Source organism: Myxocyprinus asiaticus, chromosome 38 (genome assembly GCF_019703515.2).
Source record: "Myxocyprinus asiaticus isolate MX2 ecotype Aquarium Trade chromosome 38, UBuf_Myxa_2, whole genome shotgun sequence".
Classification (NCBI taxonomy): Eukaryota; Metazoa; Chordata; class Actinopteri; order Cypriniformes; family Catostomidae; genus Myxocyprinus; species Myxocyprinus asiaticus.
Window position 1 is genome coordinate 21,301,204 of NC_059381.1, and position 26,040 is coordinate 21,327,243.

At 41.7% G+C, this 26,040-nt stretch overlaps 1 protein-coding gene across 3 annotated transcripts in view; it reads right to left on the reverse strand.

The window, feature by feature from the left end:
* The window catches only part of LOC127428608 (glutamate receptor 1-like), a 126,394-nt gene extending 119,646 nt beyond the window's left edge, over positions 1-6,748 (reverse strand). Inside the window, exons 1-2 of one of the 3 annotated variants that reach the window (XR_007895117.1) lie at positions 6,322-6,748; positions 6,035-6,169 (exon numbers count right to left, since the gene is read on the reverse strand). Coding sequence is in view for 2 of the 3 variants with exons in the window: in XM_051677047.1 (XP_051533007.1) it covers positions 6,035-6,169; positions 6,322-6,451 (265 nt within the window). In the remaining variant the exon portion in view is untranslated. The remainder of the gene's footprint in view (positions 1-6,034; positions 6,170-6,321) is intronic. The other 2 variants (XM_051677047.1, XM_051677048.1) reach the window with 2 other exon arrangements.
* Between the last annotated feature and the right edge of the window lie 19,292 nt (positions 6,749-26,040).

The window sequence follows — 26,040 nt, forward strand, 5'->3', positions numbered from 1 at the left end:
TGATGCGCGAATGGCTTGCACGCACAGCGTGAATCTTGTCACACTTTAATCCTCCCATTCAGCTGATGAAAACACGCTGCGTGATCATGAGGAAGGATTACATCAAGATGTAGATTGGAATGCAGGTGCTAAAAACTTCATATAAATAAAATAGCCTGCTCCTCTCTCGCCGTTGCTTGCTTGCTAGTGATTACATGATTACATTGACATAATATAAGAAATATTTAAGATTCCTCAATATAGCAATATAATGCTTTATTAACATTGTCCAAACAAAGCCTTCCACAAATTAAAGATAGAAATGTACTAAAATAGCATTAATTCAAGTAACATTAAACGTTTCCCAAAGTCTAAGTTGGAGTTTGACTAATTGAAAGAACTAGTCTCCACATAGGTTGCATTTTCATTCCAATGGGCATTAAATCTCTTAAACTCTCACCCTCCACAATATGAATCTTCTGGTAGACTGTGGCTACCTGCTTTGTTACAGCAATCGTGAAGCTGCATTCATGATTCACGTCAGAGTGTCAACACCAGCGTCAAGCGCTGCTTTGACCTCACCATGAAAAGTGATTCCAAACAAATTGTTTGCATTTTGTTGTTAGTTAAGATTTGGTGTGTTTCTGTGGTAATTAAAATGTGCTTTACATAGGCTGAAAAATACTTGATTTCTATTAGAAGTCCCATCTGGGCATGCTTTGTACATCAAATAGCACTAAGAGCTCCTTTTTCCATCATTTTATCACTAGCAGGGAAGTGCTGTCAGAGATTATTTTATTTACTAAGATAACAACCTCCGCAGCTCTATCACAGGACAGAGTGTAACAGTCAACTATCCTGTTATGACAGTACCGTTATACTATTTTATGCTAAGCTTGTAGGCTCTACTTGGTAGAAGGGCTCTGGCGCTGTGGGTGTGCATCAGTGTAATGACTCCGGGCGGATACATTACAAAGGTTCTGCCCTTCGCACCAGTGTTTATGCTGTATTAATGGTAAATCCGTTTATTGCATTGAACTTTTTTAATTAATCGCATGCATTAACACGTTAATTCTGATAGCCCTAATCAGAACATATTCTATTCTATTATTTTCTAATTGTCTTGAAATTGTTTTGAAAATTTGACACTATCTGGGCATTTTGTAGGTCCATTTGTGATATATATATATATATATATATAAATATCTTCTGGGTCACCTGAGTATGTAATTATGTTTGGCGAAACACCCATGCATTTAAGGGTTAATGAAGCGACATGGATTATTTGTATTTTTAAAAACTAATTTGTCGCGCCACAGGATTTAAAATGAATTGCGTAGGGCAAAAAAGGTGATTACAAATTTTGAAAAACTTTTTATGGGGAGTGTAAAAGGCTGAGAAACCAATCATTTTACAACACACTTTTGGCGCTACTCTGTGGACATTTCACCATACGTTCAACAACACTTTCTGATTTGGCCACTGGGTGCAGTGCTTCGAATTTCAGTAAGCACAGGCCGATTTTAGCTGAAAAATTTAAAATTCACAGCCAAATTCACTGTGATATCACTCTTGACTGTGGTGAGGCATAGCTGAATGGAAATTTTACCAATAAAAATATCCTACAATTTAATTGACAAAAGAAGAAAAAACTTTGATTAACTGATTTATCCATTAATTCATTTATCCAGCTCATTGATTAATCCAGTATAGGACCCAATGTCTCATCCTGAGAGTAAATATCTAGATTGTTCCAGAGATTGCAGCCAACAGGACTCATTTTGTCACCTAAAAAAATCAGATTTCATCTCCTGTGTCCTCTAAGCCCAGACACACCAAACCGACATAAAAGAAATAGCGGCAACAAAAGCCGACTGTGGTGTCGCCTCATGTCGCTTGCGTCTGGGCCAAAAAGTTGCTCTTGAACACACTGCAAAGCCTACACCCAATGGCCAACTTGCACGTACGTTCTGCACCTGCGTGAGAGGAAATAACTCTCCACACCAGCAGGTGGCAGTAGTCTGTATTCCTCATTCAAAAAGGGAAACCGGAAGAGCTAGGACTGCGGATGTACAAACCATAAACAAAGCTATGAGATGAAGATGAAAAATGAGAAGAGCCTTCTGTGTGTGTGCCCTCTTGACTTCGTTATTTGCTTGTTTTCGTCACTTCCGTTTTTCTTCTCGTGCACTGGTTCGCTAAGCTGAACAGCCAATCAGATTGATCTGTCTCATCAACGAGCTCTGCTGCCAATTCAACATGCTCAATTGGCCAAAAATCCACAGATGGGGGTCCGACTATTGCCAGCGGTGCGGAACACACCGCAAAAACTAGGCCGACAGACGCTCAACGACAGCCTGACATTGGCCGACGTCTGTCTGTCGGCTTGGTGTCTCACGGCATTTAGCTTCTTGTAGTCTCAGTCTTAGCAAGATAATATATCTGGTAAGGTAAATATTTATCACTGTATCATTCCGGCCCAGTGAAGGTCAGGGAACATGTAGCCCCACAGGCACATATATCCTGAGATCACCACTTTCCACACTCTGTAAACTCAGCTGCCTCTATCTTTCCCTCTGAACTAGGTCCAGTTCCTAGCGGCTAATCATATCAAGCTAATTAGACACCTGTCATCTATAATCAACAATGAAGCACTGAAAGCAAACCGGTATCACAAGAGCCAAATACAGGGCTCACATTTGACAATGTCTTATTTTGAGTGTGTCTAAGGGCTGGAAGTTCTTGCTATTGGCTACGCAGCTGATGCAAGTGTGGTGTTGTTACACTGTGAGCTGTCGCTGGCAACAGAGAACAATTTTCTGTTGATATTAAAGCTAGCTATCACATCAGGGAACTCATTGTCTTTTAAGGGATAGGTCACCCCAAAATTGAATTCTGTCATAATTTACTCACCCCATGTTGTTCCAAAACAAGACGACTTTTATTCTTCCATGGAACACGAGGAGAAATTTTGAAGAGAGTTGATGCTGCTCGTTATGCCGTACAATGAAGGTGAATGGTGAACATTTCCTTTTGTGTTCCATGAAAGAAAGACAGTCATACATGTTTAGATCAACTTGAAGGTGAGTAAATTATGACAGAATTTTCATTATGGGGTGAACTATCCCTTTAAGGCAACCACACAGGTAAAAGCTCTTCAGAGGTTTATCAAAGACGTGTGAGTTCCACAGGGAAGACACAAAAACGCTGTTTGTTCCCAAACTCTCTCTGACATGAGCTGTTTCAATGGGACTCTTTGGAGTCTGCCTGATTGACATGCTGTGGACATTTGGCCTGACTGCATGTCAATGTGATGAAAGGACTGATACGCGCTGAAAGGAGGACCAGGGGGCCGGATCGGACTAATGCCCAGAACAGACTGTCGTAAAGGCTTATGATAAAGCAAGGGAGTGGTTTTTAAAATAATTCATCTATGAAAGAAAAAAGAATCATGTGTCCTATTGACAGTGTTTGTGAAGAATCAAATGATGCGACAAGCAATGTGATGATAGGGTTTTATTAAACTAAAAAGATTAGAGGACAAATAGTCAATGCCATGATGACAGACGTTGACTGGATATTTGAACTGTCACTGAGAGGCCAGCGAATTGCATGTTACTCAGTATTCATCTATGCAACTGACAACTCTTTTCAACATTAAATCAAAGGTGCATGTATTTCTTGAAGATTAATATTGCATAGCAATTTTTTATATGTTCTTTCTTGTTCTGATATTCCATTTGAAAATATAGGCCCAACCAATTTTGAAAAATGCTGTGAAGACAATGTTCTATTTACTGTGAACATACTGCATAACAGTGATGCATTGCAAATGAAGGATGAAATGTACCATTCGAGCAATATGGCTACTCTCATATTAAGTACAGTGCTACAAGGTTCACATTCCCATCTTAGCAAACCTGAAGTACACTCTCTGAGGAGGTTTAGAAAATTAAACTTTTCTTTCATGGAGAAATTATAACTGAAGGGTGCAATATTGTGCTATCCAGCCTCTGCAATCTAACAATCATAATGCCCGAAATAGAAGCACATGAACGCAAAGGCTTCTAGCTACACAAGATTCATTACATGCATCACTGCTTTACGAAATGTGTCAGACCACAATTCAATGTATGTATTGCACTTCTCAAGCATTGACACCAGGGGTGCTCTACTGGACATTAGCATAAACTGTCAACTTCTACAGTCAGTTTTTTCTTTCAGGTCAGTTACTGACATTGTGGAGCTACAGTTTGAAAAGAATCTTGCTGAGAAAGTTTGTTTATAACATAAGTATGTTTGATAACACATTATAATGATAACACATGCAGTCTAATGGCATAGATATTAAAAGGTAGCTCTAATACACATACTAAGGTTTGTTATCACCACAGCAACACAAGAGCACACGTACTGTATGTTCAACAGGGCCATGCACTTGCAAAGCTTTGTCCAAGCATTCCCACCTACTTTTGCATTCTTTGCAAAGTTTCTGGCCAAACTGTCCTCTCACTAGCATACCTATTCAGTGTCTCGCCATAGTCTGCTTAAGGAATGTTCTGGGTTTAATACAAGCTAAGCTCAATCGACAGCATTTTTGGCATAATGTTGATTATTATCACATAACATTGTTTGGACTCATCCCTTCTTTATAAAAAAAGAAAAAAGAAGAAGAAGCAAAAATCACAGTTACAATGAGGCACTTACAATGAAAGTGAATGGGGCAAGTTCATAAACATACAGTTTCAAATGTATAGCGACAAGATGTAAACATTATCTGTGTTAACATGATTTTAGTGTAATAAAATAGCTTAATAATCTTATCTGTGAAAAGTTATATCCAATATTACAACTTCATTGTCATGATTGCATACCGGCAGTAAACCTTGTAATCTGGTAAACACTGTAACACCAGTATATCCCTGATTGTATCACACTAAAATAACATAAACCCGTATACATGTTTACAAGGCTACGACTTTTGGCTATACTTTTGAAACAGTTGGTATTTTATGGACTGGCCCCATTCAGTTCATTTGTAAGTGCCTTTCTGTGATCGTAATTCTTTCAATTTTTCTTAGTCTAAATTATATTTTGTGGTAATCAGCATTATGCCACAAAAGCTGTTTATTGAGCTTAACTTGTATTGAGCCTGGAACATTTCTTTAAACAACCTCAGGTGTTCCAAGAAAATTTGCCAGCTGTTTAGTATCCACCAGTATGGTGCCATGTTCCCACCATGGAATAAAAAAGTAATTCTGACTTAAGATCTCACAACTGTGACTTCATTTCTCGAAATTTTGACTTTATTTCTTGTAAGTGTGAATGTATATCTCACCATTGCAACTTTAATTGTGAAATATACACTATACAATAAAGCCGTAATTGCAAGAAATGGAAGTGGAGCGGTAGTTCTGACAGGAAGACTCACAGTAGCATTTCACCATTCATTTAATTCAGGCATCTCATCCAATCAAAATCCAGCATCTGCTTTATAAGCTCTGCAGCTGTAACCTTGCATTATATATAAACTCGCAACTGCAAAACATAAAGTCGCAATTACAACAAAGTCGCAACATCGAGTCTATCAAGTTATAAAGTTTATATACTGCTATTGTGACTTTCTCGTAATTGTGACTTTACTGTATATCTTGTAATTGTAATTGTAATTGCAATTAATTGCAATTACCAGAAATAAAGTCGCAGTTGCGATATATAAAGTCCGAATTACCTTTTTATATATTAATTTATTTATATGAAAAATACAATTTTCACCATACCACTTGACACCAGTAATCATCATCTTGACGTTATTCTTTATAGAAATCCAGCTGGATTAACTATAAATGAAGACACGTTTAAAATAGTCTAATATGCAAAATGTCTGCGGTTATTCTATCTCTTTAAATGCCTGAGATTACTCTATATTCCGTGCAGAGTCGTGCTGAAATTTAGTAAAGCAACAAGCTTCTTGGAAACAGGTCGGATGCGCACTGCAGTGGTTTACAGAGCGAGTGAAACAGACATCTGACATACAAATTAATATCGAACTTACAGGCATATGTCATGGCAAAGCTGCTCCCAGTGTCCACCATGTCCACTTGAGGTACCAGTTTAGGAACTGCATTGTGTTGAGAGAGCGCGAAACGGAACACGTCATATTCGTGGGAGTCGGTTGGAAACAAACCTCCTGTCGAGATTAAAAAAAGTGATTTACAAAAAAATGATGAGCAGAATGGACATGTTGAAACACGACAAACTGTACCTCATCCTGTAGAACCGAAACTTTAAATCGTTGTCAAGATACGGTTATGAACGACAACCGCAGAATAGCCTACTTACCTATGTTGATATTACTTGGGAAACTTGAACATGAGCACAACCCAAGCAAAGCGGTAATGAATAAGGCGAAGCTTTGTCGCATATTTTCTTTTTCATTGGAGAAACTGACAAAAAGCCAAATTCCAAACATATATATTCCAACGTATTGTCCCTTCTCTCACAATGAGCTCCAAGCACTAACAGAGCCAGCAGAGCGCACAGTGAATCCGAGCCGCGCCGGCTGCTTTACGCACAGTCAGTCCTGTTGGTTATAACGCTGGCAACTGAAAAAAACGTGTCTCTGACAGTCCTACTTACGAATGAAGAGACTCTAGTGTCAGCAGAAGAAAAAAAAAACGGCGATCTTGATTACTTTCTTAACATCACCGCGCTCTCCCGGTAGGTCGTCACACTAGTCAGAGCAGCAGAGCAAATGCGTGGATAAACTCGAACCCCTGCGCAGACTGTACCATTTTCTTAGCCGCCTTTTCCCCCCAGTTGGTAAATATATGTGTAAAATTAGGCTATTATATCTTATATAAAATAATACAATTACATCTATATTAAGAGTATACAGCCTATGTAATCTATTATATTATTTCAGAACCTTCAGTCTATTTACAGTAGTTTCTAAGCAACAGTCTCTGGGACAGTTCAACATGATCAGAAATCAAGATTTAAACAAAAATAAAGATGTCAGAGATGATAAGAAACAAAAAGCAGAAATCTTTTAAACACATAATTCTAAGCTCATACAAATGTAAGTTTTCGTGTTGATTTCATTTTTTTTTTTTTTTTTTTTTTTAAATGAAAATTACATTTAATGAATCTTAAAATGTCATATGTAACCCTAAAGTAGCCAACTACAACACTTTGCACTTTGAGTACACATGAGTGTACAAAACTTCAATATTACAAAAAACTTTCAAGTCTAACATATTTTTCAAGTCTCTGGATAGTTACACATAGACATTTTTTACTATAAGCTCCACAAAAATATGTAAATTACTTTTTATTCTGAAACTGAAAATATGCTCATCTTAAAAGGTGTGTTCAAGTCATTTTTGTATGAATTTCATCGTTTTGTGTATTTTTGTATAGCATAATATGAAGCACACATAATAAATAAATAAATAAATAAATAATTAAAAAAACTTTTTTTTTTAAAATGAGTGTCACCTCTTTGACCTGTTTTTTTTTTTAAATAGCCTCTTTTTGTCTCAGTGACTTAACTATGAACTGATTAAATACAACTGATTAAAACACAATGAATGCCATCAGTTAGTTGACATGATGGTTGATTAGGATGATGTCACACAGTTCCAATACCCCTTTAGATTTTGATGAAACACCTACATTTTACCCTGTAAAACAAGGTAAATCAAGGCACTTGTTCTGTTTCTACTGTTCATATTCAAAACAATACTCTTAGCCAGTGCTTTGAACAATGACCCAACATTGCTGTTCATGAAATGCATTTAGCTTTGGAATAAAATCACATAAATCTGAGTCTCCGAAACTCTGATAAAATGAAATGATGGTATGAAACACCTCTGAATGTGCAGCTTTGTATCAATTATTGCATTGCCCACTATATAGGGAATTGCACAGGTTGTGCCTTTACCACTCCATGAATTAATAAAAGATAAATGCATATTGTATTCACATCTATATTACATGTAATGCATTACAGATTTGAAATTGTCAGCATTTTTTGAATTTAGGCTTTTACACTTTGACACACAACTATGCACATGATAAAAATGAATGATTATTTCTCAGTAAAATGACCTCTAATTAGAGACTAAACATATAGTCTAATTCATATTCACTTATGCAGGTACAGTAATATACAATCTTTTAATATAATCATAAAACCAGGCTGCAGATGAGCGCTGTCCACTGAGATTGGATTATATTAACAGTGACATGACTCTATATAATTAAGATGGCACACATCTTCATCTACTTCGGTATGTAATGACATTAACATCCATGGCACAGACCAGTTATAGTGTGGAGGAGCTCCAGTCTCTCTTGGCATATCAACAGGAGGAATTCCGCTTGTATTCCCATGGTTTATTATGTTAGATTGGCAAGTGTCAAGAAAATGCCTGATGTGAACTGGGAACATGAGGAACTGCAAGTTAGCTGAAACAAAAAAACAAAAAAAATTATTAATTATTGAACAGCCCTAAATAATGCATTAATATGTTAAATAAAATAAGTGAGGTTTGCAGTTGTGATTGTAAACTAGGTGGCTTCAGAATTTAAATACAGTTGCTCTGTTTGAGGAAAGTGTCTTCTGCAAATGGGTGACAATATATATCTGATGTCTTTTTTGTAGGGTTTTGAAATTACTGTACTTTAGAAATCTATCTGCTGTATTTAAAAAAAAAAAAAAAAAAAAAAAAAAAAAGAATCGTCAATGTCATTCTTAAGCAAAGGGCCCCTGAAAGAAGAAATCGTAAAAAGGATTCAAATTTTTTTTATTATTATTGTGACTCTGGGCTGTCAAGCTCTAAAAAAAAAAAAAAAAACACCATGAAATGACAGTAAAAGTATTTGATTTGTCTCATTCTACGAGCCCTACGATCGCTTTGTTTGATTTGGGAGCTATTCACACACATAAAATCAAATATAATGCCTAAATCTAAAGTTTGCCGACCACAGTACACATTTAATGTAATGATGTTTGGTCATAAAACAAGCAAAACAATGAAGTTGGTGTAACCTAATGTATTTAGATTGATTCAGTCATATTAATAGTATTTTTACCCATTTTTACTGGAAGAAAAAAACAGTTCATTTAAAAGTTACCGCATGAAGCAGGTTTTTTGGTTACCTGACAAAATATTTTTACAGTCTATTAAAGAAAGTCATACAGATTTAGAGCGACATTACGGTGAGTAAATAATGCAAGAATATCCAACTTTGCCTTCAAGGTAACAACTGCGCTTATTCACAGTGTATACACAGAAGTGGTGGTCTGATGCTACAATATACTGAATGTATGTAAGTAAAAATGAGTATTGCTTAGGATCGTGTTTAATTTTTTCAGCATTATTGAGTAGGTGGAAACAGGATATACTACAGGGCTGTGTATCGTTGGGCATGCTGGACCTAAAAGAATCAGCCCTTAAAGCACTATGCTCTAGTCACTAGAGGTTCCATCATCTGGTGCTTTTTGTATACAGTACTGGCAACAATTTTATTGCTGCTCTTTGACTTTTCCTTCAGTGGTAATCTGTGGATTCTCCATGTCTTAGAAAATCAGCTGTCTAAGATTTTGTACTGTAGATTATCTTAAATCCATGCTTTATGATCATTTTTCAGTAAACTGCCTGCAAATCTGAGTTCAGGGGAGAAGTGCAGATTCAGCGTTTTGCAACTCCTGGCCAGGGTTGGGGAGTAACGAAATACAAATAATGGGAACACTTATTTAAAATACAAAATACAAGTAACTGTATTCCACTACAGTTACAATTTAAATCATTGGTATTTAGAATACAGTTACATTCAAAAAGTATTTTGATTACTGAAGAGATTACTTTGCATTTTAATGTGATTTTTTTTCATTTAATATTTAGTCCTTTCAGATGGAAAACATTTATACATATAAATGATGCGATCCAAAGTGTATTTGAACAGCAGTGAAACACTTTCTTATGATGTGTTACATTCATACGAGCAGACAGAGAAGTAAGAAGGAGCAGAAGAAATAGAAATAAACTTTGTGTAAATTGTCAGCTTTATGCTAAGCTAAAATGCTATTTCTAGCCATTTTACATGCACGTTACCAGACACGATCATATTTTTTTATCAAGAAAATTCACATTGGATCATAATTTATTTTTTCTAGTAAGACCTTTGATATTAAGGCAAAAATCGTATTCTTGATAATAATTTTTGTATTGTTTTCCTGTAAAAATATCTAAAAATCCTTAAAACAAGATAGATTTGATTGATCATGTTTTAGAAAGAACACTGCATAAGATATTTAGGTTTTTCAGAGAATGTATTTTTAACATGTGTATTTTGTCTTACTGTACTGGCAGAGTTTTTATAGTCAAAACAAGTGAACAAATCTACCAGTGCTGAAGAAGTAATCCAAAGTATTTAGAATACGTTACTGACCTTGAATAATCTAACGGAATACGTTACAAATGACATTTTACAGCATGTATTCTGTAATCTGTAGTGGAATACATTTCAAAAGTAACCCTCCCAACCCTGCTCCTGGCTGTCTAGAAGAGGTTATTTTTATTTGCATTTTTAATTTTTTTTTTTTTGGCATTTTCATCTTTTAGCACTCAAACATCTTCTCAAAAAGTCATCTGAATCAACTTAACTTACACTCTCTTATCAGAGAACCTGTCAAGGCAGTGTTGGTAATCAAATTAATTGATCCTGATGATATTGATGCTAATGAGTACACTAGTGCCAGTACTTTGAGGGTGTGAAATTAACGCTCACCAACAACCAAATGTAGGCACTTTTTGTGCAGTGGCAGATAGTTTGGCTTATCTGCCAGCAACTGTGGCGGGCAACCTATAAGATGTCTCAGATTTGACAAATAAGGTTGTTTACATAGATGCAAAGATGCATGCTTGAGGTAGTATGCATGATTATATTTTGAAGAGGAAACAAAAGAAATGTTGTTGATGCATGTTTCTGATACATTATTTGTTAAAATTGGATTTTAAAAACAACAGTGTAATTGGGAAGTCAACAGAGACCTAAATGAGATCCAAAATGTGATATTAGAGGATAATATACAGTAGGTATTTTATGCATTTTATGTATTTGTTAAAAATACATATGTCTGGTTTAAAAAATGCCATTCACTAGCCTCATCTACAAAAAAATTAATTTCCCACCCTGGCTATACTGGATTGTATGTGAAAATAAATAACCAAAGGTATCTAATATTTAGAACACTATGTGTAGCAATTTGTCCTGAAGTTCACAGCAATTCTTTGACATAAAGTACAAGTGAATTAAACATTTAGTCAGAGGTGTATAGTAACAAAGTACAAATACTTCGTTTCTGTACTTAAGTACAGTTTTTTAATATTTGTACTTTACTCAAGTATAAATATTTCTTTGGACATTTACTTTCACTTCACTACATTTTGAAGAGAAATTGATATTTATAAACGATATATACATTTCTCCAGACCCTTTCGTTACTTTTGCAACATAACACCGCAAAAAAATAACAGCGGTACGTGCAAAAATGCATGCAGATCGGTGATAGTGATGTGTGATTCGTTGAAAGAATCATTTGAGTCGAATCTTTTAAATTTAATTCCTTTGAACTGAACAAAAAGATTCAAAATGTGGTCTGAATTATTCGTTTTGCGAATCATGAATCTGAATCAAAATCACAAGCGTAGCACATGCCAGATTACATGTTCCGTCATCTGTCTCCACTGGGAAAGAGAAGAAACTGCTCAAGTGAGTTTATTTATTTATTTATTTATTTGACTAGTTAATTTGATAAGTTTAGGCTTAAACATTATGAAATCTGTTAAATAATGAAGTTGTGTGCGATCAGACTCCCGCCGTTCCAGGAGACCTTTTCATATAAAAGTTAAATCACATGCATTTACATTTTATATTTAAACAAGGTGCGATGTTTAAGATTAGTTACCAGCACTCATGAAAATGTCCAGCAATATTTATTTTTTAAATTTTATGAAGATGTGAATGGTCTTTGCCTAAGCAAATCTAATTTTCTGGTGGTTGCTAAAGTGTTATATTTGCTTTGTAACACATTTATGCTACAGTATGTGGTAACTAGGGTTCCCTTACGACTCAGTACACTTGACATTGCGTTTATTAATGCATATGCTGGAGTGCCTTCTTACACAACCTAGTTGAAAACTCTCTACAATAAGGGCAATATTCTAATATTGTCTATGGTGTTTGAGCCCGCCTGTTTTGGTGCAAAACTGTCCGCAAGAATTTCCTCAGAATTTCTTCCTTCAAGACAACAATCATCTCTTGTCTAGAAGCCCTCTACCTTTGCCGTCGAGTGGCGGGCGGAATCTTCATGGCAAGACATTCTGCTCCCTTGCAGTGCTCTGGCAAACATCACACCGCCTCGCCGCTTGATGCTTTGCTGGTGAATAGGCCTCAGCATTCTGGTTCCCCGCAGCACTTTGGCAGGGTTTGTGTATCCTTACAAAGCAATTGTATATTGTGTATTGTATTTTGTGTGATACAAATTTAAATATATATTTATTTATATATTTATATATCTAAAAGAGTCACGTGTTAGCGTCTTTTTAAATATGTCGTTCCATAAGTGTTCCTTGTGCGAGAGACACATCACGGCGTCAGATCAGCATGAGAGCTGTGTTTACTGTCTGGGCCATGCCCTCATGGAGACAGACTGTCCTCACCGTGAGGACATGAGTATCAAGATGCTTCGCTCGTAAATCACCCTTGTTCTGAGGGACGATTCAGCCTCACGCACCCTCCCACCCGCCTCTTCTGTGATACCCGAGGATTCACACGAGGAGGTACGGTGGGGCCGCGACCCGTGAAGTCGAGCAGGATGACTTTGAGGTTGTCCTCGTGGAGGCACGTTTTCCGATATGCTATGAGCGAGATGAGCTCTGGGCTTCTGAAATAGCGTGCGACCTCGTCTCGTTCAGCAGTTCTGACGCTGGGGATAATAATGATGATGTCGTGTCTCTTGCTGCATCAAGCGAGTGGTCAGTGGATGATGTTGCTGCCCCTCCCCCCAGCGAGGGTGAGGAATGTGCACGCGCCACTGACAAGGAGATGCTACGTGTCCTTACAAGGGCGGTCAAAGAATGGTTGAATGGTCTTCCCCAGAGGAACCTGAACAGTCTCGCCTCAATGAATGGCTCCTGCAGTCTAGATGCCGTCAAATGGCAGCATCCTGCAAATCTGCCCCATTCTTCCCCAAAGTTCATAACGAACTGTCAAGTTCTGGCACGTGCCCTTATAAGCGCTCGTGCAGTGACGCCATCCTCTCTAATGTGGGAAGAAAATGGTTATGCCCAACTACCCCCTGTGGAGGAGGTGGTAGCGGCATGCTTCTGCCCAACGTGTAACAGGCCGTGGGAATCACGCCCTATACATCCTTCCAAACCGTGTTGACAAGCATCCGCACTGGCGGGAAAAGCTTACTCAGCGGCAGGACAAGCTGGATCAGCACTCCACGCAATGACGGTGCTCCAGGTATTTCAAGCCAAGCTCCTCAGGAAAATGAACGAGCATGGCTTCAATCCAGAGACATTCAAAGAGCTCCGCATTGCTACAGACTTAGTGCTGCATGCCACGAAATCACTGCGCAGGCCATCGGCAAGTTCTGGATCGACATACATGGCTGACCCTCACAAAAATGAGTGATAAGGAAAAAGCCACTCTGTTGGATGCTCCAGTGTCTCCAGCTAGCCTCTTTAGAGTTTACTAAGCGTTAGGTCACGATTTAGCAGCAGTCACAGGCTATGAAGCACTTTATGCCCAAATGGAGTACATCACAGCCGGTTCGCCCTTGCTCTGTTTTGAGCCAGTGCCCGACTAAAAGCCCCATACCCACTGCCTCACCGGCACCTGGGTATCAGCACATGCAGCAAAAGCACTCCTGATGGGCACAACCCTTTGAAGCTGAAAGCAGAACTCGCGGTTCCCTCCGGGTCTGCTCCAAAAAAGGCTCGGTTGGAGACACAAAACATTGTTCCCCATCTCCCTACTACTGTTTGCCGGGAAATAAATATTGTTGCTCATAATATTGTTAAAAATGTTGTTTCTGTGTCTTGCACTCAAATAAATGCAGTATGGCTACTGCATTGCGAGCTCCGGCACAACATTGTAGTTTTTTTTGTTTAAAATTCTTATGTTTTTTGTCTTGGATGTTGTCTGCCTTATTGTCTACAACAGACAAACACTTTTGGACATTGGTTCTGCAATTACACACCGTAAACCGGAGTTCAAATTCCTCAATGCCGAACCGCTGTTTACAAACACGCCAGCGGAGCCCTTTGTCTGGGCAGCCCAGCCGCGGAAACGCAGAAGGAAAAGGGGAAACAGAGCCTGGGTTCTCATCAGAGTAAGACGTCACGCAAATTGACCCCCGCTACCCAGTATTCTACTGGCAAATGTTCAGTCTCTGGACAACAAGCTCTGCGAGCTGAGAGCGCAGATCTCTTTCCAATGAGAGACGAGGGACTGCTGCATTATCTGCCTAACAGAAACGTGGATGTCTGCGGAGATTCCAGACTCAGCCATCGAACCCACGGGGTTCTCCGTGCACCGAGCGGACAGAGTGAAAGACCTCTCAGGTAAAAGCAGAGGTGGTGGTGTATGTTTTATGATCAACAAACCCTGGTGTGATCAGAGGAATGTACATTCTATCAAGTCTTTCTGCTCTCCTGATCTGGAATTTCTCATGCTTCTGTGTCAACCATTCTGACTACCGAGGGAATTCACAGCGGTCATTATCACAGCTGTGTACATCCCGCCACAAGCCGACACAGACCGGGCACTCAAGGAACTGTATGGGATTATAAGCAAGCAGGAAACCGTGCACCCTGAGGCCGCGTTTGTTGTGACCAGGGACTTTAAGAAAGCCAGTCTCAAATCAATCACACCAAAATACCATCAACACATCAGTTTTAACACACGAGGGGACCGGGTTTTGGACCATTGCTACTCTCCCTTCCGGGATGGCTACAAATCCCTCCCCCGCCCACCATTTGGCAAATCGGACCAGTCTTCCGTTCTGCTTCTGCCCACTTACAGGCAGAAACTGAAACAGGAAGCACCCACCCTCAGAAAGATCCAGTGCTGGTCAGACCAATCAGATTCTACGCTACAAGACTGTTTTGATCACGTGGACTGGGAGATGTTCCGCTCTGCCTCTGATGACGACATCGAGCTTTATGCTGATAGCGTCACGTGTTTAATCAGAAAGTGCATAGAGGATGTTGTTCCATCCAAAACAATACGGATCTACCCGAACCAGAAACCTTGGATTAATAGCGATGTTCGCGCGGCACTTTATGCGCGGACCTCCGCTTTTAATTCCGGGAAGAGCAGCAAAATGCCAGTACAGGAACAAGTATTAACACCGCCTACTCTAGAAGCATGTGGCAGAGAATTAATATCATCACAGACTTTAAAGGTAATGAAAACGCCGTGAACACCGCTGCCTCTCTCCCGGATGAGCTAAATATTTTTATGCATGTTTCGAGGGAAATAACACTGCCCTCGTGGAGAGTGCTCTCGCGGCTGAAGCTACAGAGGTTAGTTCACTCTCCGTCTCTGTAGCAGATGTAACTCGATCCTTCTGATGGGTGAATATCCGTAAAGCTGCGGGTCCAGACGGCATTCCAGGCCGCGTCATCATAGCGTGCACGAACCAACTGGCTGGTGTTTTTATGGACATTTTCAACCTTTCCCTCTCTTTGTCTGTAGTCCCCACATGCTTTAAAACATCCACCATTGTGCCTGTACCAAAGCAATCCAAAATCACTTGCTTAAATGACTAGTGTCTTGTTGCTCTGAACCCCATCATCAGCAAATGCTTTGAGAGACTAATCAGAGATTACATCTGCTCTGTGCTGCCTCCATCACTGGACCCATTGCAGTTTGCTTACCGCAACAAGCGCTCCACTGATGATGCCATTGCATCTACAATACACACTGCTCTCTCCTACCTGGAAAAAAGGAACACTTATGTGAGAATGCTGTTTGTAGTCTACAGCTCAGCATTCAACAACAGAGTGCCCTCCAAGCTTGATGAGAAACTCCGGGCTCTGGGCTTAAACAGCTCGCTGTGCAGATGGATCCTGGACTTCCTGTCAAGCAGACGCCAAGTGGTTAGAATGGGCAGTAACATCTCATCACTGACCCTCAACACTGGAGCCCCACAGGGCTGTTTCTCAGCCCACTCCTGTACTCCCTGTACACACATGACTGTGTGGCAACACACAGCTCCAGTGCCATCATTAAGTTTGCTGATGATACGACGGTGGTAGGTCTGATCACTGACAATGATGAAACAGCCTACAGAGAGGAGGTGCACAATCTGACACACTGGTGTCAGGAGCACAACCTCTCCCTCAACGTTAGCAAGACAAAAGAGCTTGTGGTGGACTTCAGGAGAAGTGAAAGAGAACACAGCCCCATCACCATTAATGGAGCACCAGTGGAGAGAGTCAGCAGCTTCAAGTTCCTGGGTGTCCATATCACTGAGGAACTCACATGGTCTGTCCACACTGAGGCCGTTGTGAAAAAGGCTCATCAGTGCCTCTTCTTCCTGAGATGGCTGAGGAAGTTTGGAGTGAACCGCCACATCCTCACACGGTTCTACACCTGCACTCTAGAGAGCATCCTGACTGGCTGCATTTCCACCTGGTACGGCAATAGCACCGCCTACAACCGCAAAGCCCTGCAAAGGGTGGTGCGAACTGCCAGACACATCATCTGAGGTGAGCTTCCCTCCCTCCAGAACATATATACCAGGCAGTGTGTGAAAAAAGCTCGGAGGATCATCAGAGACTCCAGCCACTGGAGCCATGGGCTGCTCTCACTGCTACCATTAGGCAGGCGGTATCGCAGCATCAGGACCCGCACCAGCCGACTTCATGACACTTCTTCCCCCAAGCAATCAGACTTTTGAACTCTTGATCTATCACGATCAATATACACCAGCACTGCACTTTATTAATCTTATTATCTAACACTGGACTGTCATAATTATATCTTTCTTAACAACACACTGGCAACTGACTATCAACCGACAGCCTGAATGTCAATACAGTACAATACAACCTACTGTACATTTTATATATACTATATCATTCGTTGCAAATGCACGAGATGCTCACACATTCTCAATAAAGAGCCCTTTTTCCTCTTTAAAGCACACACATTATGCGCAACCGCTTCCCTATCATACGGTAACAAACCGTATTGCCCTCTGTCCCGTTACGCGGACGCATGGCGAGTCCTAATGGGTATTTCAGAATGGGTGCAAAAAACGATCAAACATGGTTATACGATCCAATATGCATGCCGGCCACCCCGTTTCAACGGCGTTCTGTCTTCCACGGTTTCACCCGAAGACGCACCAGTGTTACGAGCCGAAATACACAATCTCATCGTAAAAAACACGATAGAGATTGTGCCAAATTGTCAAGCACAAAAAGGGCTTTACAGCCGTTATTTTCTTGTTCCAAAGAAAGACGGTGGTCTTCAGCCGATCCTGGATCTGAGACATTTAAATCGCGCACTCACAAAGAGCCCATTCAAAAATGATTACTCAGAAATGGATCTGATCTAATGTACGCCCACACAATTGGTTTGCGTCAATAGATCTGAAGGATGCGTACTTTCATATCCAAATTGTATGACATCACAGGATGTTTTTGAGAATCGCGTTCGAGGGAACAGTGTATCAATTCAAAGTCCTGCCCTTCGGACTGTATCTGGCTCTTCGCACATTCACAAAGTGCATCGATGCGGTTCTCGCCCCTCTGAGACTAAGCGGCGTGCGCATCTTGAACTACCTCAACGATTGGCTGATACTGGCACAATCAGAGGCCCTGTTATGTCAGCACAGAGACTTACTGTTTCAGCATCTAAACAGCCTGAGTCTTAATGTGAACTGGCAGAAGAGCATGCTCTCCCCCAGCCAACAAATCTCCTTTTTGGGAGTCCGCCTCGACTCCACGAGCGGGCGCGCTCACCTCACGAGCGAGCGCTTTCAGGCCATACTCAGTTCAAACTGGGGAGAACACTTCCACTGAAGCTGTTTCAGAGAGCATTGGGATTTATGGCGGCGGCATCTGCCGTCATTCCATTAGGTCTCTTACACGAGACCTCTTCAGTGCTGGATGAAGTGCCGTGTGCCACGACGAGCTTGGCGCCAAGGGTGCATGCGCATCACTATATCCCGCCACTGGCTGTCTCGTTTGGAAGGATGCGTCCTCCGGAGGACGCATTTGTCGGCCACATATGTGATCGAGGCTGTCTCGTTTCAGAAAAGCAAGTAGGACACTTCGAATGCAGCCTTCAAATGCGACCTTCTTTCACAGGAATTCGGAGGATGCATGAGGTATATCCTTCGTGGGCACTCACAACCCACAATTCTTTGCTTCAACGGAAATGTCTAAAAAAAATAATATATGATGTTCAAACGCAAGTAATGTTAATTCCCAAGTTGAAGTACCTCAGTAGTTGGGTGCAGAGTATATAATATGTATAATTATATTAATATATAATTAAAATAAAGTATTAGACTAAAAGTACACCTGTAAAATCTATTTTCTTTTCTTTTTACATCATTATAACTCTCCTAAAATTGACCTCATACATTCCCTTCCAAAGGGACTTCGTTCCCTTCTCACTCAAAGCGCTCGCGCTTGTTAAAGAGTGGCGTGCTGTCATAGCAACTGTTATGTCCCGTTTCCGTTTTTCCTACGAAGGCCATCTCATTTAAACGAGACTTGTTTAGGAAGGAGGACGCTCGGTATACTGCAGCCTTCAAAGGACACGTCCTACCTAGCACGCAGCCTTCCAAACGAGACACAGCCACTGTATAGCTGCTTTAGCACCATGGACAGCTCCTGCGTTTTACCAGTGAGGTGTCGTGCTGGAGCAAGTTGTCACGTGGCACCTAGAGCTTTTGGCTGTATTTCTAGCCTTAAAGGCTTTTCAGTCAGAAATAGCGAACTATCATGTCCTGATTTGCTCAGACAACATGACAGTTGTGGCATATACAAACTGCCAAGGCAGAATTCAGGAGACTTCATTCTCAAACTGTATTGAGGATTTGGGAAATATTCGGCAAAGCAGAAATCGATCTGTTTGCCTCAGTGGAGAATACCCACTGTCCCCTCTGGTACTCGAAGTCCCAAGCCCTGCTGGGAGTGGGCACAATGGCACACAAATGGCCGGCGAAATGCAAATAAGCATTTCCCCCAGTATGCCTGATTCACTCTGTCATATGTAAAGTCAGAGAGGACAAAGAAACGATTCTATTAGTTGCACTGAAATGGCCCAACCAGCCATGGTTTCCAGAAATGATAGCGATGCTGTAAGAAGGCACTCCCCATATGCGATAATAAATGCAATGTCTCGTTCCCTTTGTCTCAGGGAACTGAGTTTACATATATAACCGAGACATTTTCTAAATGGTTGCTAGGGAATGCTATGCAGTTGTCAAGGTGATCTCTGCTGTGTGTTTTGGCGCATTGCTACAGTATGTGGTTGCCAGGTATTTACTATGATGTTGCTAAGTTGTTTTTTGTGTTTTTTGCACATTGCTCTGCATTTGACGGTGTTCTAGGAGGTTGTCAGGTTGTGGCTATGCTGTTGTTAAGTTGTTTTAATAGTGTTTCAGCACATTGCTATGCAGTTGCCAGGGTGTTCTGGGTGGTTGCTTATTGGCCCAAATGAAATGAGCCCATCCCCACAAGTCTCTGTTCTGCTCACTAATATGACTCAGCTCCCTCCTTCAGTGTTCCAATTTTTATGGACTGTGGTGTTCATTTACACTCATCCCATAAATATGATAATTCTGATGTGACTTGAATGCACCATTAAAGGGATAGTTCATTTAAAAATTAAAATTCTCTCATAATTTTCTCACCCTCATTCGATCCAAGATGTGTATGACTTTCATTTTTTTTTCTGCAGAACACAAACAAAAAAGATTTTCAGAAGAATATCACTGTTTTGTAGGTCAATTCAATGTAAGTGAATGGTGGCCAGACATTTGAAGCTCCAAAAAGCACATAAATGCAGCATAAGAGTAATCCACAAGATTCCAGTGGTTTCATCAATGTCTTCTGAACAGATCCAATTAGTTTTGGGTGAGAATAGAACAAAATATAACTAATTTTTCGACTCTAAATCTTGACATTAGCAGTCTCCTTGGCAATCAGGATTTCAAGCTCAATTACACTTCCTATAGCTCCATCTAGGGCTCTGCACATGCGTCAAGCACTAGAAAGTGAAATCAAGCTTGAAATCATGATCGTGCCTAGAGATTGCTATGGCAAGAGGATGGCATGAGGATGAGTAAATTATGAGCACCACCAATCAAATAAATTGCCATGGGTTTAATGAACTGTTCCTTAATTTATGCAATTTACTTGTACTTTTGATACTGTCACGTATCTACCTGGCACTTCCAGCTCTAATATTCTACCATCCCTCTGCCCTGAGTACTGATCACCTGCACCTGCCCCTCATCACTGCATCAATCAGCTCCACCACATAAAAACCTGATTCTCCTTTCACTCTTCGTCTGGTCTCAATTTAGAAAACAGACTAACTTACCTGCTATCGCTATTATCTTCCTAGACGACTTTCCCGTGTCATCTCTTCCTGATTCCTGCTCCATCACTACTCCAACGATTTCCCAAGGTCGCTGTTATTCAAATCCACTCTGTGTTTGATTTATAATCTACTGCAGTTAATCTCTGCTTCTGTTTGTTTGTTTCAATAAACACCACCTCTGGGTTCAACACCATCTACGAATCTGAAGACCACACCGCCTAAAACCCAGCAGATCCGGACCCCGCCCAGGAGTGTTAAATGTAGTCCGACAAGTCATTACTCACTGTATGGATCCGTCAGCACCAACGAGAATCTCCACCACTTCCGCAATTCCTTCTTCGGTCTATTCCGCCAGTCCCGTGGTTAACCCAACACCCTACTCTGGATGGCTTCTTGACCCAGTGTTCACTCGCTCTGGAGATGCAACTGCAACGATTCCCCACAGAGCGGGCTAAGGTGGCCTACATTATTTCTCTGTTGACTGGACCAGCGCTGCAGTGAGTACAACCTCTTTGGGATCAACAGCCCTGTAACCCAATCCCTTGACAATTTTACCCAACATTTCAGAGAGGTTTTTGGACACCCAGTTGGGGATACTTCCGTCTGTGAACAACTGTTCAATCTCCATCAGGGGAAGAGTTCAATTAACGAGTATGCCCTTAAATTCCGTACCCTTGCCACCTCCAGTGGATGGAATGAGCCAGCTCTTCTTACCACCTACCGCCTGGGACTTGAGCCAAGATTACGGTTGCATCTCTCTTCTTTTGATGACTCCATAGGGCTCAAGCGCTTCATCCAGCTCTACATCAGATTGGCAAATAGAATGAGGTCCTACCTTGACTACCTGCTTCGCAGTTCCCGCCTGTCTCTACAAATCAATCCTCAACCCATACACCAGAACCAGACATTGAAGCTATGCAAATGGATGCCTTCCGACTGTCCTAAGCAGAGCGCCAACACCGGCTGACCCAGCGGTTGTGTTTGTACTGTGTGGTAAGGGACATGTCCTTTCGGTGTGTCCCATCCATCCTCCTCATCCACTGGTGAGTTACATACACACTCCCAGGGTTTGTTCCTCCCCTCAATTAACTAATGTGACACCGACTGCTTCTATTTTTTTCCTTCACTCGACTCGGGGTCAGCTGGCACCTTCATTTCTGACACACTCTGCAACCAGCTCCGTCTCCGGCCATGTGACCCCAACCTCCAAATCCAAACAATAAATAGCAAACCCCTAGGTAGAGGCTACATCTATCACTGGGTGGGTCCAGTCAACTTAAAAGTGGGATGCTTACACACTGAAGAAATAACCATTCTGGTTCTGGAGAATTCCACCGCTGACATAGTCTTGGGGTGTCCTTGGCTCATCCTTCATTCCCTGATCATCTCCTTGTCAACCAGTGACATCCTAAAGTGGGGTTTACAATGTTTTCCAACCTGTTTCCCTGACCTACCTACTCCTAACCTCCTTAATTCAGTCAAGGAACCTCTTCCTCTCAATCTCAATACTACCACAATTGAGAGCCCAGTCAGTTCCAATCCCTTTGAAATCCCTTCTTGTTACTCCCACTTTCAGGACGTCTTCTGCCCCCTACGCGCTTCACAGTTACCACCTCACAGACCATGGGACTGCGCAATAGACCTTCTCCTGGATGAGCCAGTGCCCCATGGCAAAATATATCCTCTTTCCATTCCAGAACAAAGGGCCATGGAGGAATACATTGAGGAGGCCGTTTCCCAGGGCTACATTAGGCCTTCTATCTCCCCTGCAGCTTCGAGCCCCTCATCAATTATCGCTCCCTCAACAAAATAACCGTTAAGTTCTGGTATCCGCTCCCCCACATCCCTGCTGCCTTGGAACAGTTGAGAGGAGTAACTATTTTCACCAAGCTTGACTTGCGTAGCACTTATAACTTCATTCGTTTCTGGAGGGGAGATGAATGGAAGACGGCCTTTGTAACACCTACTGGCCACTACGAATACAGAGTGATGCCTTCTGGCCTGGTCAACGCCCCCTCTGTTCCAGGGCTTCAGGAATGAGGTGTTCCGTGAGTACCTCCATCGATTCGTCATTGTCTATATCGACGACATTCTGGTGTACTCCCAGAACGAGACTGACCATCATCATCACGTCAAGCTTGTATTAGAGAAGCTGAGGGAATATCATATACCTCAAAGCAGAGAAATGTTCATTTCACCAGAGATACCTCCAGTTCCTTGGATATAATATCAGTCCAGCAGGCATCCAGATGGACGAAAAGAAGGTCGAAGTTGTGTGAGCCTGGCCTACTCCTACCACCATTAAGGAATTCCAATGCTTTCTGGGTTTCACCAATTTCTAACGCCGGTTTATCAAAAACTACAGCTCCCTCTCTGCTCCGCTAACCTCACTTCTCAAATCCAAGCCTAAATCTCTGTCCTGGACCCCTGCAGCCTCCTACACCTTTCAACACCTAAAGGATGCCTTCACCACTGCAACACTTCTTGTCCATCCAAATCCTAACAAACCTTTTGTTATCGAGGTAGATGCCTTAACTACAGGCATAGGAGCCATCCTTTCTCAGCAGCAGGGGAAACCAACCAGACTCCGTCTATGCACTTCTTTTCCAAGAAGCTCTTCCCAGCGGAGCAAAATTATGATATCGGAAATAGAGAACTCTTGGCTATCAAACTGGCATTAGAAGAGTGGCGACATTGGCTGGAGGGGGCCCAACATCCTTTTCATGTGTTGACGGACCATAAAAATCTAGAGTATCTTCAAGAAGCTCGTCATCTTAATCCCCACCAAGCACGATGGGCACTTTTCTTCACACGATTCAATTTCACCATCTCTTATCATCCAGGTGACAAGAATATGAAAGAGGATGCTCTCTCCCGTCTCCACGCCCCAGAAGATACTCATGAGGATCCGGACACCATTCTTCCCTCTCACATAATTGTAAGCCCAATCCAATGGTCCCTGGACAATAACATCGCAGAGGCCTCTGCCACTGAACCAGCTCCACCGGACTGTCCTACCAATAAGACCTACATACCCTCTTCCCTGCGGCTAACTCTCACTGATTCTGTACACTCCTCCTTGGGCACTGGCCACCCTGGGACCAACAGGACCCTCTCACTCATCCAGGACCGGTTCTGGTGGCCACGTATGGACAGATGTCCGAAGGTTTGTCCAAGGATGCTCCGAATGTGCTGTCTCCTGAACTCCATGGCAACTTGTGGCTGGCAAGCTTCTTCCTCTGCCCGTTCCTCGTCGGCCCTTGTCACACCTAGGGGTAGATTTTATTATGGACCTGCCATCCTCTGGGGGTTTTACATGCGTTTTGGTAGCAGTGGATAGTTTTTCCAAGGCCTGCAAGTTGATTCCCCTCAAGGGACTTCCCACCGCCCTAGAAACTGCTGAAACCCTCTTTAATCACGTTTTCCGCAATTATGGAATCCCAGAAGATATCGAAGAGGCCCGCAGTTCATCTCCAGAGTCTGGAGGGCTTTCTTTTCACCCTTAGGTGTAACCATCAGTCTTTCCTCCGGTTACCATCCACAGAGTAACGGTCAGACAGAAAGGAAGATTCAGGAGATCTGTCGCTTCCTCCGAAACTTTTGCCGCCAGAACCATTGGAGTCGTTTCCTCTCCTGGGCCGAGTAAGCACAGAACTCCCTACATCAGCCCTTCACTAACCTTACACCCTTCCAGTGCATACTCGGCTACCAACTTCCTCTTTTTCCATGGTCAGGAGAACCCCTCAGAGTTACCAGCTGTCGACCATTGGTTTCGAGAGAGTGAGAGGGTCTGGGACTTGGCTCACCACCACCTGCAACGGGCTGTGCGCCGCCAGAAATTCCTTGCAGATACCCAGAGATCTCCCACTCCCACTTACCATCCAGGACAGAAGGTGTGGCTCTTCACGAGGGACATCAGACTGTGCCTCCCATGCAAAAAGCTAAGTCCCCCCACATTCACCCCACTTTCCACGTCTCTCTTCTGAAACCTTACCACCCGTCCCTCTCTCCTCACTCCTCAGAATCTGATCCTGCTGACTACCCTCCCCCCCGCCACCCCCAGCCGCCACTCCTGGAAGATGGACCGATCTACACAGTCCAAGACATTCTGGACTCCCAACACCTTAGGGGTCATACCTCGTTGATTGGGAGGGTTACGGTCCCGAGGAAAGATCATGGATACCTCGAGATGACATCATGGACCCCACCCTTCTTTCCAACTTCCACGATACTCACCAAGATCGTCCAGCTCCTCAGGAAGTATGTCCCTCTGGAGCGGTCCGTGGAGGGGGGGGGGGGTAATGTCACGTATCTACCTGGCACTTCCAGCTCTAATATTCTACCATCACTCTCCCCTGAAAACTGATCACCTGCACCTGCCCCTCATCACTGCATCAATCAGCTCCACCATATAAAAACCTGATTCTCCTTTCACTCTTCGTCTGGTCTCGATTTAGAAAACAGACTAACTTACCTGCTATCGCTATTATCTTCCTAGACAACTTTCCCGTGTCATCTCTTCCTGATTCCTGCTCCATCGCTACTCCAACGATTTCCCAAGGTCGCTGTTATTCAAATCCACTCTGTGTTTGACTTATAATCTACTGCAGTTAATCTCTACTTCTGTTTGTTTGTTTCAATAAACACCGCCTCCGGGTTCAACACCATCTACGAGTCTGGGTGTCTGTTACAGATACTTAAGTACATTTAATATCAGTTACTTTAACACTTTTACTTAAGTCATTTTCTCATGAGCTACTTTAACTTTTACTTGAGTCAAGGTATCTTTACTTTTACACAAGTATGACAAATGGATACTTCATACAACACTGCATTTAGTGAGTGAATAATCCAGCACAAACTCAAGCTACTGTAGTTGACAGTTCCTATTACAAAAGTGGCCACTGCCTTGATTATGCACTTGTAATCTTAAAGGGAAGTGTTCACAAAGAATTGACTATTACAGCCAAGGTACAGCCCTCTCTGTTGAGGACGTTTTCCCCCCATGAGTTGTTAAAGATGATGAGGCATAGCTAATTCACTAGCACTGGGAAGTAACATTTGCATCTCCATTATACCTTAAAAGCTTTTCACCTTTGAAAGGCAGACTGTGAAGCAAGTGGTCTTTGAGCAGGAATCATTGAAGCCATTACAATCATTATAGAACAAAGCTGTGCCGAAAGAGTGAGGGAAGAAAGACTTCATTCCTTTAATATAAATTTTGCCAGCATGTCTTAACTGTCATTCCGTGTTTTTATTAAAGTCAAGGAAAGAGGCAAGTGTTTGACTCAAAAACAGGAGAGAGATCTTTAAAAAAAAAAAAAAGGACTAAGAAAGAAAGTTTTTTTTTTTACATTGTTGCTTTAATGCGTAATTTGTAACTTCTTAAAAAAATGAAACCAACATTACTGT